Here is a 20,229-nt window from a genome sequence, read left to right as displayed (position 1 = left end):
TCAATCTATTAAGAGTTTTAACTCATCCTCTTATTTAGTTATAACACACTAAATCCTATACTTTAGTATTCTAATTATTATATAAGTTGTTATTACCTATAAAACCTCAAGGCTAGTAGTCTATAAGAATAAGGTTGAGTTTCTAGCATTGAACAAACCTTTAGTTAAAAGATCTGTTAAATTTTTTTGAGATCTTACATAAATGATGATAATTATACCATTATCTATTAGTTGACTTAAAGTCACGTCTCATCAAGCTTATGCCTTTCATTTTCAATTATAAACCTTATTATATGCTTGTGACATTGATGATTCACTATCACAAAAGAATGAGATAACTAAGAACTCTTGTTATAGTTTTTCAACATTGGTTACTAGTTTTTTCTGTAAACCTTAATAATTTGCATATATAATAAGGTGTAGGTCTCTGAATCTAGCACTTTCTCTAAATACAGGAAATACCTCACCAAATTCGACCTTAGATTGTTCATCCTTAGAATTTGGAGGTGTCATCTTTTTCTGCAAATGCCATGAATTCCCACCATTTGAATCTCATGGTATCCATCATAAGTATAATAAAATCTAGCCACATCATGAACTTCTTCCACTGCTAAAAAAACTTACTATTATTATTATCCGAATCAGACTCTCCAACCACCAATTATCATCCCCAAAAGAATTTTTCTCCTCTCTTTACTTAGATTTTCTTGTGGTACATGTCTTAACTTCAACTCTATTCTCTTGACTGCTGAAATTTTTATAGCAATGTCATCCTCAGTTGACCTTTTTTATCACCAAGCTTATAAAAATTATCTTTTACACTATCATAGCTGTCTAATAACTTATTTGGCTCATCTACTTTTGTATTCCTTTGTATAAATTTTTCTTTACTTGAAGAGCTTGTTAGAGGACCTTTATTTGGTGATAAAGGCCCTTTAGCACTTGTTGCTTCACATCTACCTCTCTTGATTTTCTTCTTGGCTGAAGTATCCTTGTTTGGTGTAATTTTTAGATTAGGCCTTGGTTTGGATTTGGAGCTAACATTGGGTTCGACCATTTTTGTGGGTTGCGACCTGGGCCTGTGACGTGAGCGAAAATTGGCAGATTAAGAATTAATTAGAAAAATGGTGTTGCGAGTACAGTTCTTAACCGGCAAAAATCCACTCGTCAATTTAGAAAAGGGTTGTCACAAATTTTAGAAATAAAATACTGGGAGTATGAGTCCCAGGTCGTCTCCCAACGAGTTGCAGGAAGATGTGTTATTTTATCAATTCGATGTTTTCAAAAGGGGTTTTGAATTTGATGAACAGAAAATTAAATTAAAGGATTTATATGATTTAAATAAAATTTTGACCGGGAGAAGATTAATTGGAAGTTCTATCCTTGTTAGAATTTTATCAAGAGCAATTAATAATTAGTCATTGTTTACATTTAGTTAACCCTCAACGAATGAAGGAAAGTCAAATTAAAAGTCAACTTCTATTCGCAAGTCCTAATCATCTCCCTTGGGAAGGATTAGAGTTAGTGACTAACAAGCCAACCAACAATGAACCAATTATAATTGAACTCTTGAGTATTCTAACTCAAGGTTCTCCTTTTAATCATCTCCCAATCAAGTTGGGGAACTACTCCATAATCATAATTATAGATTTCACAAAGTCAATAGGGGAAGTAAAAGAAGACAAAATAAATAATAATAGAAGAGATTAATTAAAAGTAAAAATAGTCTTGTATTAATAAATTATGAAAAATAATCCAATGTCAACTCTGGATAAATTAAGAATATGGAAGAGTAAAGGAAAAGTAAAATAACAAGCTATAATGACTAGTACCGGAGGTAGACTCTTCTCAAAAGTTAAAGCCAAAATTCTTCAAAATCCTAATTTATGAATGTTCAAGTGAAAAACCTAAGGGAGGAGTGAATTCAAATCTAAAAAAACTTGAAATTGTGTAGAATGAATTGTTCTTTTGTCTTTGCATGTTCCCTGGCTCTAATCTGTGTTTCTGGACCGAAAACTGGGTTGAAATACGGCCCAGAATCTGAACCAGCGACTTCTGAAATTTTGCAGATCGCGCACGTCACGCGGCCACGTTGTCCACGCATTCGCGTCACTCAGCATTTCTCGTACCATGCGTGCGCGTCGTTCACGCATTCGCATCGTTCGCGCAGCTTCCAATCCGCGCGGTCGCGTCAGGCACGCGAGCGCGTCACTGTGATTTCTTCCGTTTCGCGCGATCGCGTGAGCCATGCGACCGCGTGACTTCTCGCTGGTCATCTTCTCAATTCCTTGTATTCCTTCCACTTTTGCACGCTTCCTCTTCATTCCTTATGCCATTCCTACCCTATGAAGCCTGAAACACTTAACACACAGATCATGGCATCGAATGGTACGAAGGAAGATAAAAATATACAACTAAAGATCTTTAGGAAGCAAGTTATCAATCATAGAATATTTTTAGAAAAGAATTGTAAATACATGCAAATCATATAAATGAGTGGGTGAAGACTTGATAAAACCACACAATTAAATACAATATGAATCATAAAATAGTGATTTATCAGCTTGCTACTAGGCTTGGAATTAGGCATTGAATTAATGTCTTCTTTGGAGTTTCAAATGGAGTCAAAGTGGATAACGGATTGAAATTTTAATTTTAGAAAGTGATGGATATTGGATTAGGAATTGGTACTAGTATAGATTCATTAGTTGGAGTTTGAATTAGAGAGGAAGCGTTCATGTTAACTGGAGTTGGAATTGGTGCTTGCTCTTCAATGATAATTGGGTTGGATGGAGAAGGGTCAACATACATAGACATGGGCTTGGAAGTTGAATTTGAGTTTGGATGAACTGACTCATTAGGGACTTCACACATTATCACTTGCAATGGGGTATAACCACAAATTCTTTGCCATTCTTGTTTCTTTGAAAATAAAAGCACGTCTCTAAAAATGAGTAGGGACTCATAAAGTAGTTTTCAATAGTCTGTTGGGAACTAACTACCAATATTAATCCACCTTGTCATATATAGGCAATGTATTTGTGGTAGTCCTTGATAAAAAATAGATCCAATGTATTTGTATTAAGTAATGTATTTGTATTAAGTCCACGCACGTTTCCATTCTAATTAGTGACAAGTAAACCCATGATGATATATAATAGTAATCAAATGATCTTTTATCTGGACACAAAAAGTTAAATACTTGATCAATATCAAATTGAAAAAAAAATCAATTGTTATTTACTTTTTTCAAACTACATTGTCCAGGAGATGACCAATTCCTACATTATACATTTAGCCCGAACCCAAATCATATTACCATCTAACACATAATAATAAAAAGCAATAATGAAATAGGAATGAACTAGAATAAATACCAATCTTGATACATGTTCGAAAAGATAAATAGGGCATTCTAAGGTAAAAGGGCAAAAGAAAAATTTCACACTTCCAAAAGACTTTATCATTAGAGCACGTGCAAAAAAATTTAAGAAGAGCTTTGAAAACTTGGCAGCACTTATGCATAAGGTGTTACATTAAGTTCTAACCAAAGAAGAATGGGCAAGACCCATTGGACTAAGTTAGGACAGCAAGAAATCCAATAATGCTTTTCAAATTCAGTGGGAAGCATAGTTTATCATTAAAATTTGAAAATTTAGGCCTTTGTTTTAGTTTGTTTTATGGTTAAAGTTTGTTAGAAGATTTGTTTAGTTCTGATTTGCTTAGTAGTATTTTTTTTAATTTAAAATTTAAATCAAATCTGATCTAACCCATTAAAGATCAAATCTGATTTAAATTTCAAAATCTTATCTTATCTTTTTTAGTTTGTTAGGGGCCTATTTAAACACCTTTGGTGAGACCATTTACACAATTTTTTATGAATAAATTTTCCATTGCTTTTAGCACTTTTTTATTGTGTGATTAAGTGAGGTGAGTGATTTGCTTTACTTGTTGCATGAAGAAAATTGAAGGATCCAACACTAAGGTGATCTACGTGGTGGTTGCTTTCAGTTTTCATCCCTCTGATCTAGGTTGTCAAGGACAGGTTCTTTGAAGGTCTAGTAGGGAGCCCCTTCCGGTGACCTAGGTTACTAAGAACATGTTTCTTAGAGGTCTGGTAGGAAAAACACCATTTATCTATCTTTTGTGTTTTTGCTGTGTTCTTTTAGGTGTGCCCTTTATTGAATAATCCTTATCTATTGTGATAAAACCCCTAAGCCCAATCAATTTCTTATCAAATCTAATCAATCAAAAAAATTAAACCTAAACACCAAAAAATTTGGTAGAATTAAACCCTAACAAAAAATTCGGTGGAATTAAACCCTAACACAAAGGAGATGCTCCCAGGTTTACCTCCGTTACGAGGTATTGAGTATCAGATTTACTTTGTCCCTGAATCAAGCATTCCTAACTGGCCAGCTTACCGAATCAATCCTGAGGAAACGAAGGAATTGCAACGGCAAGTCGAGGACCTTTTGGCTAGGGGTTTGGTGAGAGAAAGCACGAGTCCTTGTGCTGTTTCGGTACTGTTGGTGCCCAAGAAGGATGGTTCATAGAGGATGTTTGCTGACTGCAGAGTTGTAAACAAGATTACGTTAAAGTATCACCATCTTATTCCTATACTTGATGATATACTTGATGAATTGCATGGTTCTGTTATTTTTACTAAAATAGATTTAAGGAGTGTTTATCATCAAATACGAATAAAAATTGGTGATGAATAGAAAACAACTTTTAAAACTAAATATGGTTTGTATGTGTGGTTAGTTATGCCATTTGGATTGACTAATGCACCTAGTACATTCATGAGATTAACGAATCATGTTTTGCAAGAATTTTTAGGTAAATTTATAGTTGTTTATTTTGATGATATCCTTATCTATAGTAAATGTCTTAATGATCATATTTTGCATGTTCAATCTATTTTAGAGGTATTTAGAAAGAAAAAATTGTATGCTAATCTCCAAAAGTGCTCATTCTATCTGAGTAAAGTCATGTTCCTAGGTTTTTGTGATAAGTTCTGAAGAGATTGAAGTAGATGACGAGAAGGTGAAGGCTATTAGAGAATGGCCCACACCTCAGAGTGTCTCTGATGTTCGACGTTTTCATGGTCTTGCGGGTTTTTATAAGAGGTTTGTTAAAAAAAATTTTCGCTATTGCTGTACCCTTAACTAAAATCATCAAGAAACATATTGGCATTAAAAGGGATCAAGAACAAGAACTTGCCTTTAACACCTTGAAATAATTATTGTGTTCTGTCCCCATTCTTATTTTACCGAATTTTTCTAAAACTTTTGAAATAAAATGTGATGCTTTCGGAATTGGTGTAACGACCCAACTCCCAGTATGCCATGGTCATACAAGAAGCTAAGTGTTACTAACTTATCCTTCCTAATTGTTATCTATTATTTAATATTTGAGCCTGTTCCTTGTTAGAGCGATGCCAATTTTTATGAGTAGTTTATTTTTTTTTTGTTGCGGACGTTCAGGTAAAATAAACAAGCATATAATGAGAATAATAGAAAAGTGGCATAAAGAAACATAGAAACACAGCAGATAATATACATCATGTACACAATAACAAAACATGTAGCGTTTACACAAGATCAAGTCAGTTTACATCCTCGTCATCCTACGTAGCTAATATTTACACGACACTCCCAGGGCCTGGCCCATACAAAAAGCCGCTAAACTGGCACCCAGGCTAGCCTAACCACTATATAGCTCCTAGCTCTTGGGTGTACTAACACAAGTGAGAGACTATCTATCCGATAATGTTAGACTAGAGTGTCATCAAAAGAATGCCCCTTCCGCCGTCAAACTATATCTACTCGTGGCCGTTCGGAGAATCGCCATGAGGCTCGTCCATCTCCTCATCCTGCTCTATCTCTATCTCAGGATCCTCCTCCTCCTCATCATCCGCAACTACAACTATACCCTCAGATCCACCAGAAACACTGCTGTCACTATGTACAAAACCATTCGCGAGCACAGGTCCGTTCGCGTATATAGGAGCTACCCCACCGTCCGGTAGTGCCGGCTCATCAGGCTGTGGAAAGTCAGGGATCGGCTCAGGAGGAAAGTCCCACTCTGGTGGTATCACAGGTACGTAGTCACCAGCTAACTCGGGCTCATCAGGAATGATAGGCACAGGTTCCACCTCATTCAAAGGTTGAGCTGGTATAGGGTGCTCGGGATCATCAGGAAAAGGATGTACAGGTGCGTCAAGATGTAACCAGTATAAGGGAAAGTCGTAAGGAGCATCAGGGTCAAAATGCGGGCTAGACAGAGGATGTTGAAAGGCTCGATTAGGTAACGCATATCGTCTAATACGAGGCTCCAATCCCATGATGAAGTAACTGTGATGTACCGAATCCTCGTAGACGTAAGGGTCCTCGAACTCATAGAAGATCACGCCCGTCTCCATCTGAGGGGGAGGAAGGGAGAGAAAGGGTAAGAACTGGGGAGTTCTTAGTAGGGTCGGGGTTGTTAGTTACATTCATTTATTCGTTTTCGATTAGCAGATGGATATTAGAATACAGTAAAGTAGTAAACAGTAGTTAAAATAGATAGGGAAAACAGAAAACAGAACACAAACAGAAGAGTGCAAGAAAATAAAGCATAGACATAGCACTCAAGCAAACAAACATAAAGAAATAGATCAAACACAAGTAGGAATGCAACAGAGAGTAATGCGCAGACAAGAATGATGCATGTCTAGTCCTAGTGCAGGTAATGAGCTCATTTGTCGGTTTCTACCCGCTCCCGACGTAACCCAGCATTACTAGCCGGATATGGCTTTCCTGTTGGCTATACCCCTGTGTACAGGAAATAACCCCTCTACCACCACAAGGTCCACTGCACGCAGGAAATAACACATCTGACACTGCAGGGTTGTATGCCGACACACCTTCTGTATACAGGAAATAACCCCTCTGCCACTACAGAAATGAAACAGGTGGTCATGGTACTTCTGTAGCAGGAAATAACCCCTCTGCCTTACAGAAATAAAATATGGATCTGTACCACAGGAAAGCGTTTCTCAATGGTTGCACCATTATCTATCTGACTGCTACAATGCAGTAGATGAACATATGGATATCTCTGAGGTTGCCTTAATGCAACAGATGACCTCTCAATAGGTTCTCTACTCTTTATCATATTACTCTCTTCACTTTGTCTCTTTATTCTGCTCTGTTTGTTCCTTTCTCTGCGCTTCCTCACTTTATTCTGCTTGCTCTATTTAACGTATGTATTTAAAGCTTATGTAAATTTTGATATGATTAGTTAGCCTGCCCCAAGTATAGATTCATTAAGTCTATACTGAAACAGTTTAACTTTTCATATAATACCTAACCCTATTCGCAAATCAAGAACTAACTATGTTGCCCTAGTTTGTTCACTAGTCTCTGTCTGTTTCTCTATTGTTAAAATTTTACAGACTTTTTTTTCGATTTTTATCTTTTCTTCAACTTTTTATCTTTTCTTTATCTTTGCCTCACTAATATGTTCTTACCACACCCTAAGTGTTTTATGAAGGTAATTATAAGATTCTGCACTTAAAGTTGTCTTTCTAAAGCTTTTACAGAAAACTGCCTGTTCCGCATTATTTTATTATTTTTATTAAAATATTATTTTTAATTAAATATTATTATTTAATATTTTATTATTATTTATTATTTTATTATTAATTTTCGAAAATTAACTTACCTTTTACCTTTAACCTTTAAAATTCACTTTTTACCACCCGTAACTTTTAATATTTCTACTTTAACCACCCTAACTTTCAGAAATTACTAAACAACCCCTTAAACACCAAAAATTTTACTTCCTTGCCCTTTTTAAGATCTAAGGCCTGTTCTTCATTGTTCTTCATCACACTCAAAGTGTTCTTCATGTTCTTCATGAATTCTTCAAATTCTTTCTCTGTTTTTACCCGTTTTTCAGTCTTTTCAGCAACCGATTTTTACTATAATTCATAATAAATTAGCAGGAAATAAAACCCCATATTTTCTACATGATTTCAACATAAATTGAACCTCAATTTAAGCTTAGGGTTTCGTTTTTCCAGCTGCCCAAGAACATGAACTTTAAAGCTTGAATTTCATCAAATTTCATCAAAATTTCACCAAATTTTCACCAAGAATCAATCATATATGCAACCAAGTTTTAGCACAGCCAAATAATACAACCTTCACACATCTCAAACACAAATAATCAAGATTAATTTCGTGACACCCTACCTGGTTTTGCTGCTCCTAATTCAATCAAACTTTCAGGTGGTCCTTAAGCACTTTTTCCTCCTAAATCACATCAAGAAAACACATATTTAACCATGTTTCCTTGAAACCGAATCAAAAGAGAGATGGTGCAGCCAACTCACCTTGATCCCAGCCTTGATAAGTCATATGATCATGTAGAGAAAGAAGAGAGGATCATTTTGGTCGGATTGAAATTTTGATTTGAGTTTTAGTTCAGCAGAAATCAAGCTTTGAAGATTTGGAACTAAGAACTTTTCTCTCTTTTTCTCTCTACCTATTTTCGGCCACAAAGTGAAAATGAGCCAGCCTTGGGGGTTTTGGGGGTGTAGGGTGAGTTGTGATTGGTTGGCTTGGAGGTGGATTAAAATAATATTAAAATATCTCAGGTGTATAACTACTAAAACTAGGTGTATCGGAACACTTGCAAAAACATCTCTAAAAATTATTTTCTGAGCTACTAGCATAAATGACACTAGTAACATATTTATTATGAGAATAAAACATGAATAATGAGGCCTTAGCATTGCTAAAGTCATCAGAGAGTGCTGATGCTAAGCTGCACCAGTAAACTGTGAACCCGGTTAAACCGATTTTCTGTTTTTAACTAAAACTGACCAGGTAACCTTATAATATCATTCAAGAAGCTTATAATACTCATATAATGATGATATTACCCTATTAACTCTCTTCTCTCATGAATCGAGTCTGGTTCGTCAAACTGAGACTATTTACGAAAAACCGGATCAAAACTCCTAACCGATACGGTTCAAAAACTATGTTCTTCGTAACTGCATTATCGAGCTTGCCTCATAAAAGGTTCTAGCTTAAAGATGACATAATGACAATTAGGATTGAGATACTTGATAATATATCAGAGCTTCTCCCCTTACTGATCCTCCGGAGTTCTCCGTACTTTCAGAAAAGATCTCGCGTACTCGAAAACCGGGGTTGTTACAATTGGTATAGGTGCTGTTTTGATGCAGGAAAAGCGAGCAATCGCCTATTTCAGTGAGAAGTTGAATGGAGCCCGTCTCAACTACTCAACTTATGATAAGGAGCTTTATGCCTTGGTGAGAGCATTGGAAGTGTGGCAGCATTATTTGCTATCTAAGAAATTTGTGGTGTATATTGATCATGAATTCATCAAACACTTGAAGGGTCAAGGGAAGCTGAACAAGAGACATGCAAAATGGATAAGATTCCTTGAATCCTTTCCATATGTAATCGCCTATAAGCAAGGTAAAGAGAATGTGGTTGCTGATGCATTATCTAGAAGGTATTCCTTAATCACAACCCTTACTTCTAAGTTGTTAGGTTTTGAGTGTATGAAAGAATTGTATGCAACTGATTTTGATTTTGTCTCTATCTATGCTACATGTGAACATGGTGCACATAACAAATTCTATAAGCATGATGTGGTTTTCTTTTTCAAGATAATAGGATTTGTGTACCTACTTGTTCTATTAGGGAGCTATTTGTTCTAGAAATACATAGTGGGAGTTTGATGGATCATTTTGGTGTGCATAAGACTTTGGATGTTTTATCTGAGCATTTTTACTGGCCCCACATGCGTAAAGATGTTGAAAAATTTTGTGCTAAATGTATTGCATGTAAAAAAGCTAAATCTAAGTCATTACCACATGGCTTGTATACTCTTTTTACCTGTTCTTATGCTTCCATGGGTTGATATTTCTATGGATTTTGTTCTTGGTTTGCCTATAACTAGGAAAGGTCAAGATAGCATTTTCGTTGTGGTAGATAGATTTAGTAAAATGGCTCATTTTATTGCTTGCTATAAAACTGATGATGCCACAAATATTGCAGACCTATTCTTTAGAGAAGTTGTGTGCTTATATGGTGTTCCCCAAACTATTGTTTCTGATCGTGATGTCAAATTCTTAAGTCACTTTTGAAAAATTTTGCGAAGTAAATTGGGAACAAAATTGTTATACTCAATTACTTGTCACCCTCAAACTGATGGTCAAACAGAAGTGGTTAATAGGACATTCGGAACCTTATTATGTGCTGTTGTTGGTAAGAATTTGAAAACTTGGGAAGATTGTTTACTTTTTATTGAGTTTGCTTATAATAGGACAATCCATTCTTCCACTAGTTTTTCACCTTTTAAACTTGTCTATAGTTTTAATCCTCTAACTGTCTTGGATTTAATACCTTTACCTTTGAGTGATCTTGTTAGCTTAGATAGAGCAAGCAAGGCTGAGAAGGTTAAAGTAATACATGCAAAGGCTCGTGAGCGGAAGAACAAAGCCACCGGAGAAAGGATCAACAAGAGCCGAAAGCATGTAGTCTTCGTACCCGAAGATTGGGTTTGGGTACATTTGAGGAAGGAGAAATTTCCTAGTTAAAGGAAGTTTAAACTTGATACTAGAGGGGATGGTCCGCTCCAAGTGCTTGAGAAGATCAACAATAATGCCTACCAGATTGACCTACCAGGTGAGTATAATGTCTCTGCTACCTTCAATGTTTTTTATCTCTCTTCTTTTGATATGGACATAGATTCGAGGACGAATCATTTTGAGAAAGGAGAGAATGATACATGCTCGGAAAGACAACTGGGGCATTCTAAGGCAAAAGGGCAGAATGGAAATTTCACACTTTCAGAGGGCCCGATCATTAGAGCACGTGCAAAAAAACTCAAGGAGAGCTTTGAAAACTTGCCAGCACTTATGCATAAGGAGTTACATCAAGTTCTAACAAAGGAAGAATGGGTAAGGCCCATTCAGGACAGTAAGAAACCGAATAATGCTTTTCAAATTCAATGGGAAGCATAATTTATCATTAATTTTTGAAAACTTAGGCCTTTGTTTTAGTTTGTTTTATGGTTAAAGTTTGTTAGAAGATTTGTTTAGTTCTAATTTTCTTAGTAGTCTTTTTTGAAATTTAAAATTTAAATCAAATTTGATCTAATCCATTAAAGATCAAATCTGATTTAAATTTTAAAATCTTATCTTATCTTTTTTAGTTTGTTATGGCTTATTTAAACACCTCTGGTGAGACCATTTACACAATTTTTTATGAATAAATTTTTCGTTGCCTTTAGAATGTTTTTGTTGTGTGATTAAGTGAGGTGAGTGATTTGCTTTGCTTGTTGCATGAAGATTGAAGGATCCAACACTAAGGTGATCTGCGTGGTGGTTGCTTTCAGTTTTCATCCCTCTGATCTAGGTTGTCAAGGACAGGTTCTTTGAAGGTCTAGTAGGGAGCCCCTTCTGGTGACCTAGATTGCTAAGAACAGGTTTCTTGAAGGTTTAGTAGGAAAAACCCCATTTTATCTATCTTTTGTATTTCCGTTGTGTTCTTTTGGGTGTGCCCTTAACTAAATAATCCTTATCTATTATGATAAAACTTCTAAGTCCAATCAATTTCTTATCAAACCTAATCAATCAAAAAAATTAAACCTGAACACCAAAAAATTGGTGGAATTAAACCCTAACAAAAATACAAAACCCAAAAAATAATAGCCTATTATGAAAGAGAAATAGATTTTGCTAGAAAATAGGAAAAAATAGAAATAAAGGAAAAAAATGTATCGATTTCGTTCTTTTTTTTTTGTTTTCCTTACCTCTATCTCAGTGAATGGTGGTAAGGAGATTCTTAGTATGATGCCGATTAAGAATGAAGGAAACAGAGATAATTTTTTTCAATTAAAATCTAATAATCACATTTCTCAAACTAATGTTATGGAAGAGAGGAGGAAAAATAAGAGTTTTCATTAGTGGAAGAAGATGGCGCAACTAGTGTTAAAAAATTCGATATCATTATGTATTTCTTCATACAACATCATTTTTTTAGCTATTTGAATGCCAAAATCAAAATAGCATTATTTTTACATAGTCTAACATAACAGTCATTACTTTGCCTCAGCACGCCATTAACGGTTCTATGATAACAAAAGGCCAGTGACTAACATAAGTCACAGAGGTCAAATTAGGGATTCAAGATGAATAAATTTAAACTTCAAAGAGCATATTGAAGCACGAATGAACTAGAGGACCAATATGAATATTAATTCTACTTTATTCTTATTGGTTTGAATCAATGTTTTAAAAATTGAGTCGGACCAATTGATCCAACTAAAAAACTAGAAACCAGTGTCTAGTCTAGTTCGATTAGGGTACAAAACCACAGGAAGTAAAAATTGAATTTGGAGAAAAAAATTGCTAGTTGATCGATAAGCTATCGAAACAGAATCCGACTTCTTAAAATTTTAAAAGAAAAAGAACATTGTCATTCAAGAGAAGAAAAAACCTAAAATTTTCAATCCTAATTAAAGCCCATCTCTTTATCTTCGCCGCCACCTCTTGACTTATCGTTGTTGCTTATTTCTCTTATGTGATTTTTTTATATATATTCTAATCTTTTATTGTAACCACATTTGCTCTTCATGCTGTCAGAGAGAATAAAAACAACAAAACAACAATGAATATATGAAGCATAATGATCAAAGATAAAAAATAAAATAAAGAATTCAAAAATGAAAGAGATACCACCAACGAAGGAGAAATATAAAGTAGGGTGGGATTTTGTGGTGAGAAACCTAATAATTAATAAGTACTATCTTAATTTTTGAAAGAAACTGAGTTGATAGTTAAAAGTGATGGTCAAAAATAATAAATTCTAATAGTTATCTAATAATTTTTTATATTATGAAAGATTTTAATGTTGAATTTAAATTTAGAATTTAAATATTTTTTGTTATTTGACTTTTATATTATACTTAGATGAGATTATAAGAATTTTAATTTGGTTATATTGTATTTTAATTTGTGTATTTTTGAGTTTAACATTAGAATATAATTTGGTTACATTGTATTTTAATGTGTTATTTTATTAAAATTTAATTATTTTAGTTGAATTATAATTAAATCGATTAAACCATTAAATTATTGAATCAATAGTTAAAGATAATCGGTTTGGTTTTTAGAATCGGTTTGAGTCTCCTTGGAACCGGTTAAACCGTTAGATGTCGGTTGTTTTGAGAACGTTGTCCTTCCCTCCCTCGAGTCTCTATCTCTAGTCCCCCCCCCCTCCAATCGAGCCGACGCTGCAACGTCTACTCGTCGCCATCGCCGGCTCTCTGCTCGTCGCTCTCGCTGGATCTTTGCTCCGGTCGCCGTCGCTGCTTCCTATGCCTCCCGTCGGCGTCGCTGGATCTTTGCTTTGTCGCCGTCGCTGCTTACGCTGAGCCCGTCGCAGTCACCATAATCTGCAGGTATGTTTTCTTTTTTTTTTTCTTTTCTTTTTCTTCTGGATACTTGAAAGTTTAAAACCCTGTTTTCCCGATTATTGTGAAATTGATGTGTTAGCATTTTAGGGTGAGAACTTATTTTGTTCCGTTTCTGAAATTTTTAATTTTTGAGCCATTTTCTTTTGGAGCCTTAATGTATGGCACTTCGTGTGGTTGAAGCTTTTGTTTTTCTATTGTTTTGCTTACCATTTAAGTTTAATTGAAGACAAATAGAAAGAGGAAGACATAATTCTGATGCAGTTTATGAAATTAGTAATCCTCCTACAATGCAACAAGTTTCAAGCAACATTTATGCTTTGGTTTAGCAACAAGTTTCATTGATGCTTAGCTAGTTTTCTTCATCGTTCACAGCAATGGCTTCTGCAGCATCTCTAATGTCATTGCAACCGGGTCGAATTCGAACCCTCAAAGAAGGATCCAAAGCTGGTTTGGGAGCAGGTATGGGTCCTGTTGTGTACTGGATGTTCAGAGATCAACGGGTCAAAGATAATTGGGCTCTCATCCACGCTGTTCATCAGGCCAACAAGTCCAACGTCCCTGTTGCCGTTGTTTTTAATCTCTTCGATCAGTTTCTAGGCGCCAAGTCCCGCCATTTAGGGTTTATGCTCAGGGGCTTGCGCCGTGTCTCCGATCAACTGCACCAAACCCTTCAAATCCCCTTCTTCTTGCTTAGGGTAACTGAACTTCCCAATCTCTTCAATCCGAAACTAATTACATGTCTGTTGAATTTTCCTTTGAATTTTTCGAAATCTGAATCATTACTGAATGTATGATCAATTTGAGCTTATTCACTGTTCAAAGATGATGCTTCTGTAACTTTAGGGAGAAGCAGAGGAAACAGTGCCAAAGTTTCTTAGTGAATGTGGAGCTTCTATGTTGGTGACAGACTTTTCACCCTTGCGGGAAGTGAGGAGGTGCAAAGAAGAGATTTGTAAGAAGGTGAATGAATCGCTTACCGTACATGAAGTGGATGCTCACAACATTGTGCCCCTATGGGTGGCCTCTGAGAAATTGGAGTATAGTGCTAAGACAATTAGGGGAAAGATAAACAAAAAGCTTTCTGAGTATCTGATTGATTTTCCTACCATTGAGCCTCAAACTAGGAAATGGACCATCACCAAGAATCACTCCGTTGACTGGGATGATCTCATTGCTGATATCTTAAGGTTAGTGTTCGGTACTACTTTGTTGGCTTCTGGATTCTAATAATCAAGTCACGTGAATATGTTGACATGCTTGTTTGATGGAAGTAGGAAAGGAACAGAGGTTCCTGAGGTCAATTGGTGTGAGCCCGGGGAAGATGCTGCAATGGAAGTATTGATGGGAAGTAAAAATGGATTCTTGACTAAAAGGTTAAGAAATTATTCGGCAGATCGAAACAACCCTTGCAAACCCACTGCCCTTTCTGGTTTATCTCCCTATTTGCATTTTGGACAGATATCTGCTCAGCGATGTGCTTTGGAAGCTCGGAAGCTGCGCTCTTCATGTCCTCAGGTTTCTTCTTATCTTATATAATGTGTTTAGTTTTGTATAACCTAATATTGACCACTTGTGTAAAGGCAATTGATGCTTTCTTGGAGGAGTTGATTGTTCGGCGAGAACTTGCTGATAACTTTTGCTTCTATCAACTGCATTATGATTCATTGCAAGGAGCCTGGGAGTGGGCTCGTAAGACCCTATTGGATCATGCCGCTGATAAGCGAGAACATACATATTCGTGAGTCACAATTGTCTTGTTTCTCACTTTACACGGTTTTTGTTTACTTGCATCCTCATCTAACTTCTGTATTTTAAGGAAGGAGCAATTGGAGAAGGCCCAAACTGCTGATCCTGTAAGCCAGTCTTTCATGAACAACAATAATTTTCCCAATTAAATATCGTAATGCATCGCCTCTTTCAAAGTCATGGGATTTTTAATGCCTTGTTTAACTAAGCATTAATCCTAATTGTTGCACATATCAGCTTTGGAATGCTTCTCAGTTGGAGATGGTTCACTATGGAAAGATGCATGGTTTTATGCGGTGAATAACTCCCTCCTTTCTTTCTCTTTTATGTTTCACCTTATAAACATTTATGTCCTCAATTATAAGATTTTCTATACAGCATGTATTGGGCAAAGAAGATACTCGAATGGACAAGTGGACCTGAAGAAGCCCTTGAAATATCCATATATTTAAACAACAAGGTAACGTAGTAGTTCCTTAGCCAACATTCTTTAAATGGGACAGACTTTATTGCCATTTTTTATAAATGACAGCAATTTTCTCATGACTGCAGTATGAACTGGATGGGAGGGATCCTAGTGGTTATGTTGGTTGCATGTGGTCAATATGCGGGGTTCATGATCAGGTTTGCCTGCTACAATGTTCTTATTCACTTCTATTTAATTGAAATATCAGCGAAGAATCAAGTGCCCCTGGTTTTTTAGCTGTTGTGATTGCATTCTTTGATCTATTTGGGCTTCCCAATTTTCTTTAGAAAGAGAACCAGAGGAAACTATAAAACTGGGTGCAAGTTGAACTATTTAGTTTTGTATTAGAAGCTTCATTTTTGGCAATCATGTGTTTATGGATTACAGGGTTGGAGAGAGCGGCCTGTTTTCGGAAAAATTCGATATATGAACTATGCAGGCTGCAAAAGAAAATTTGACGTTGATGGATACATTGCACATGTCAAGAAATTAGTTGGCGAGATGCGGAAGAGAAAGGCTGAGGACTTGCCATCCCAAAATGAGAAAGCACCCCGTTGTTTATAGTTAGTACAATGCCATTGTTTAGCTGATACTAATACTATATTAATGCAGCAATAACCCATCCCATCTGTAGATTTTAATGGTGTATGCAAGATTATGGAAAACTGAACCGCCCATTAAACCGATAGAATTAGAGGTTCAAATATTTAAAGTTCTAATCAAAGTTTAACGGGATTGAACTGTATATAATAAAATAATATATTTATATATTATTTAAAGGGAGCAATTTACATAAAGTCAATTAAAATATTTTTTTAAAAATATTTTTTAGTAATTAAAATTTAATACATGTAATTAATTAAATTATATTATTTTTGTTAAAATTAGACTAGATAAATTGATTTGACTAAAAAATTGGTAAACCAAATTTTAAATTGATCTAAATTAATATTTTTTATAAAAATAACTACAATACCCGTATTATAGAAAATGACTTAAAATACTTCTATTATATATATATATATATATTGAAAACTTTAAATTCTAACCCTTCTCTTCTCTCTATGCCATTATAGAATTAGGATTTAGGATTTTTAGAATTAATATATATAATAGGAGTATTTTAGTCATTTTTCATAATAATAGTATTGTAGTCATTTTTTATGAAAAAAAATATTAATTTAGATTGGTTCAAGAGTTGGTTTATCGATTTTTTAGTTAAACCAATTTATCTTGTCTAATTTTGACAAAAATAACACAGTTTGATCGATTATATAGGTTGAATTTTAATTATTAAAAACTTCTTTAAAAAAAAGATATTTTAAACATTTTTATATGAGTGGCTCCCTATTTTAAATTGATTAACTATTAAAATATCTAATTTGTTTGTTTGGTTAATTATTTTTTTTTATTTTTTGACTGGTTTTTTGCCATATGATTTTTCACCTAAGTCAAACTAGCCTAATAATCAGCTTCTGATTAATTCAGTTAAATTGGTCGGTTTAATATAGTTCTCAAAGTCAAAACCATTGTTATATGGCAACATTCCTTTCTCTGCTCTTAAATAAAATCATGGTCCATTATTTATAAATTTTCTCAGTGAGATTGTTCAAGTTTACAATAACATAGTCCTTCAAGTTTGCAATAAGATAGTCCTTCCAAACAAATATTGAAAATCTGAACACTAACTTTAGGGATGCACTTTTGTGAGTGTGGCCATACTTTCCACACTCATATCTATTTCTAATTAGTGTTTCAACCTTCTTCGGACACTTCCTACATGATTTATAAAAACAATCATCTTTGATAGAATTGATTGCCACAATTGTTCTAGCAATCCACAAAGACCTTCCTACAAATACATGAGATATTATGTGAATATCTTATACCATATGATGTAACGTGTATTTAAATAGGCGTTGGAATTACCTGTGTTGAGTTTAGTGCTTTTTCTATTGTGTTTACTGTGACATCACCTCGCTTAAGTTTGTTAGCCCCAGAACGTGAGCTGTTTGTGTTGACTTGACTAATTCTGACCAAATTGGAGGGTTTAACGGCAACCTCCTACGCGTTACAACATACATATTAATTATTGACTAATTCTGACCGTTAACATACATATGAATCTCTAGAAATTCAAATGTGGAACAAACCTGTTGCGAAAGTCGCGAACTTCCTCGAAATTAGGATTGATGCGTAGCTTTGAAATGTCGAAATGACTTTGCATTGAGGTTTTTTCTGCATTTATAAAATTAATAGTGAGAAAATTTCTAACATCACTTATTATTTAAATTTCCATCATATTGCTACAAAATAAAGGTTAGGAGTCATACCATTCCACCTATTCGGTCTGAAGAACTGCAAGACCATCATCAATGGCTCAACCCTTCCATCATCTAGATATGGTAGTATTTGATCAACCATGTCCCCAGACAACAAACATCCAATACTATAATTACCACAAATTAGTGGGAGAAAACAGGTTTACATATTAATATCATTATAACACAACCTACATTATGTCAGTAGAATTTGTAAACACAACTTACTCAAGGTCTTCAACCAAAATAGCTAAATGCTTCGTTTCCTTCCTGTTGCTTGTGATGAGTTTCATGGGATCCTCCTTTCCAACCACTTCACCCATAATATCTGCAATAAGAAACTTATTATTAGGTAGTTATGAGTCATATACAAAGGAAGTGAAAATGTATTCGCTTCACCTACTAATTAAGAGTCGTCGATCCTGTCAGCATTCAACAACTCTAGAATCTGCATTAAGCGAAATGCTTGAAGTGGGAAAGTTAGAATCTCCACCAAGACCACCACAGTTTTGTGAGAGAAGTTTAAGGTCCACTAGTTCATAGTCGTCCTGGTTTTATCCCTCTTGTCTGCAACTATGAAATTTGTAAAATACAACTCAGTTTGGAATACATGTATAAATGTATAAGAACATGTAGTTTAAATTCAATTAATATTACTTATCGACTATCTTAAAGAACTATTTTCTATGTTATTGATCTCCTTAGAATTGTACTGGCTAGGAGCTTCTGACAAACATACAACATAGACCATGAAGTTCTATTCAAGCTTTTTCGCACTGACATCCATCAACATATCAAATGATTCAGCCATTCTTACTTTCTTAGTTTAGTTAAGGAAAAACTACTACAATCAGCTATGGTTTGACATTAGTTCAATCTAAAAAAAAGTGATGTATCAAAAGATGAAGGTGTGAACATTAGATGCATGCCCATTTTATTGTGAGGTTTGAATTTCAAAGACATCAAATGCATGATTATCGCGCTATAACTATTATTTTATTATATTCATTTCAGGTCCAATGCACAGGATTATAGGTTTTTTGGTGTCTTCCACATGTCACTAAAAAGGCAATACACACTTGTCGAACACATCGCATCATTTGTCGACTGAAGAACCAGTTGCTACTCTCATATAATATTATTAACTAGTGTATATCATTTGATGATTCAAACATAAAATTTGGTTATTACTCTTCCTTTTATAATAATTTTTGTTATTTCAAACTGATAGAATGATTCGGTGTAAGCAACTGACATGCCAAATGTTTCTTTATTCCATCAGCGGACATATGATTGTTGGATTAAGTCATATTGTTGGATTAAGTCATCACAAAAGGAAAAAAATAAAGTGAAGATTACATTATAAAATCTTAAATTAATTGTAAACCAATTTAAGTCAATACCAGAATTATAAACAAAACCATCCCCAGCTATTCTGTCTCAGCAATTCTATATCAATACTTCATATCCTCACGTGGAGCAAGTGAAATCACTTCACTGCGTCTACCCAGGGAGCTCAAATTATCATATTCAAAATCATCACTTTAAATTAATCATATCATTACTCCGTCTCAACAAGAACAGCCCTCAGTGTCCACCGACACCAGCATGAGGGACCTCTCAGTTGTACAAACACAAGCAATACAAACAAGTAACACACAATAAGGTACAAGAAGAACAAGTAGCACATAATTAGGTAACATAGCCTGTTTGTACAATTTAGCAATCCAAAACAAATAGGCAAACCCAAGCAAGTCAAACATATGCAAATGATGTATGTATGCCCTATGGCTGATGAATCTCATCTGTCGGTTATAAAGCCAACCCGAGAAGTCTTGCTAGCTAACCGTGGACGGAACACCAAATACAGAGCAAGTGGGACAACGCCGCAACCCTTGCATCTTACCTGCATACCCGGAGTAGGGGACAGCCTCACCACTGCCTCTTACACAGTGGTGTTATAGTTCTCGACCTGGAGGAAGTAGCGACAGAACACAGCCCTTGCATCTTACCCGAAGCCTCGAACTCTTCCGGAGCAAGTGGATAACACAACTACATTTTACCTGGCTTATTGACCCTTACCCGAGCAAGTGGATAATACCACTGCATCTTACCCAGGGTCACATTCAGAAATACATTTTCATTATCATTACAATTCATTTCATACATCAATTCATTCAAAATTCA

General features: G+C 35.1%; 2 protein-coding genes across 6 annotated transcripts; one reads left to right on the top strand and one right to left on the bottom strand.

Annotated features, from left to right (window-relative positions):
- Positions 1–1,716: 1,716 nt before the first annotated feature.
- On the bottom strand, positions 1,717–8,735 carry LOC140183780 (uncharacterized). 2 transcript variants are annotated; one of them, XR_011879833.1, is made up of 3 exons: positions 8,384–8,735; positions 8,244–8,303; positions 1,717–2,352 (listed from the first exon to the last, which is right to left on the bottom strand). XR_011879833.1 is itself a non-coding variant. In XM_072232869.1 (3 exons), exon 3 carries the CDS (start codon positions 6,425–6,427, stop codon positions 5,828–5,830), a length of 600 nt encoding a protein of 199 aa, XP_072088970.1. In that variant the 5' UTR covers positions 8,244–8,303; positions 8,384–8,735; the 3' UTR covers positions 1,717–5,827. The 2 variants fall into 2 exon arrangements, 1 of the variants encoding a protein (XP_072088970.1); XM_072232869.1 differs by having other exon boundaries at positions 1,717–6,427.
- A 4,469-nt stretch (positions 8,736–13,204) lies between these two features.
- LOC112790343 (deoxyribodipyrimidine photo-lyase) lies at positions 13,205–16,494 on the top strand. Of its 4 annotated transcripts, none has more exons than XM_025832688.3 (10): positions 13,205–13,494; positions 13,882–14,204; positions 14,353–14,696; positions 14,784–15,024; positions 15,090–15,247; positions 15,326–15,362; positions 15,493–15,551; positions 15,634–15,715; positions 15,808–15,879; positions 16,109–16,494. In XM_025832688.3, the coding sequence occupies exons 2-10, from the start codon at positions 13,884–13,886 to the stop codon at positions 16,283–16,285; spliced, it is 1,491 nt and encodes a 496-aa protein (XP_025688473.1). In that variant the 5' UTR covers positions 13,205–13,494; positions 13,882–13,883; the 3' UTR covers positions 16,286–16,494. The 4 variants fall into 4 exon arrangements, with proteins under 4 accessions (XP_025688473.1, XP_025688472.1, XP_072088971.1 ...); XM_025832687.3 differs by having other exon boundaries at positions 13,211–13,494; positions 14,781–15,024; XM_072232870.1 differs by having other exon boundaries at positions 13,279–13,494; positions 13,897–14,204.
- The last annotated feature ends 3,735 nt before the right edge of the window (positions 16,495–20,229 follow it).

The sequence above is a fragment of the Arachis hypogaea genome, chromosome 3 (assembly GCF_003086295.3).
Source record: "Arachis hypogaea cultivar Tifrunner chromosome 3, arahy.Tifrunner.gnm2.J5K5, whole genome shotgun sequence".
NCBI classification, from domain to species: domain Eukaryota; kingdom Viridiplantae; phylum Streptophyta; class Magnoliopsida; order Fabales; family Fabaceae; genus Arachis; species Arachis hypogaea.
The sequence above is the reverse complement of the archived record's forward strand: the minus strand, read 5'-3'. Positions and strand labels throughout refer to the sequence as shown.

Excerpts from the sequence above, each read along its gene's own strand:
- LOC140183780 (XM_072232869.1), bottom strand. The coding sequence starts at position 6,427 with ATGGAGACGGGCGTGATCTTCTATGAGTTCGAGGACCCTTACGTCTAC.
- LOC112790343 (XM_025832687.3), top strand. The coding sequence starts at position 13,884 with ATGGCTTCTGCAGCATCTCTAATGTCATTGCAACCGGGTCGAATTCGA. Across the intron at positions 14,205-14,352 it reads TCCCCTTCTTCTTGCTTAGG|GGAGAAGCAGAGGAAACAGT; the intron begins GTAACTGAACTT and ends CTGTAACTTTAG. Across the intron at positions 15,363-15,492 it reads AGGCCCAAACTGCTGATCCT|CTTTGGAATGCTTCTCAGTT; the intron begins GTAAGCCAGTCT and ends TGCACATATCAG.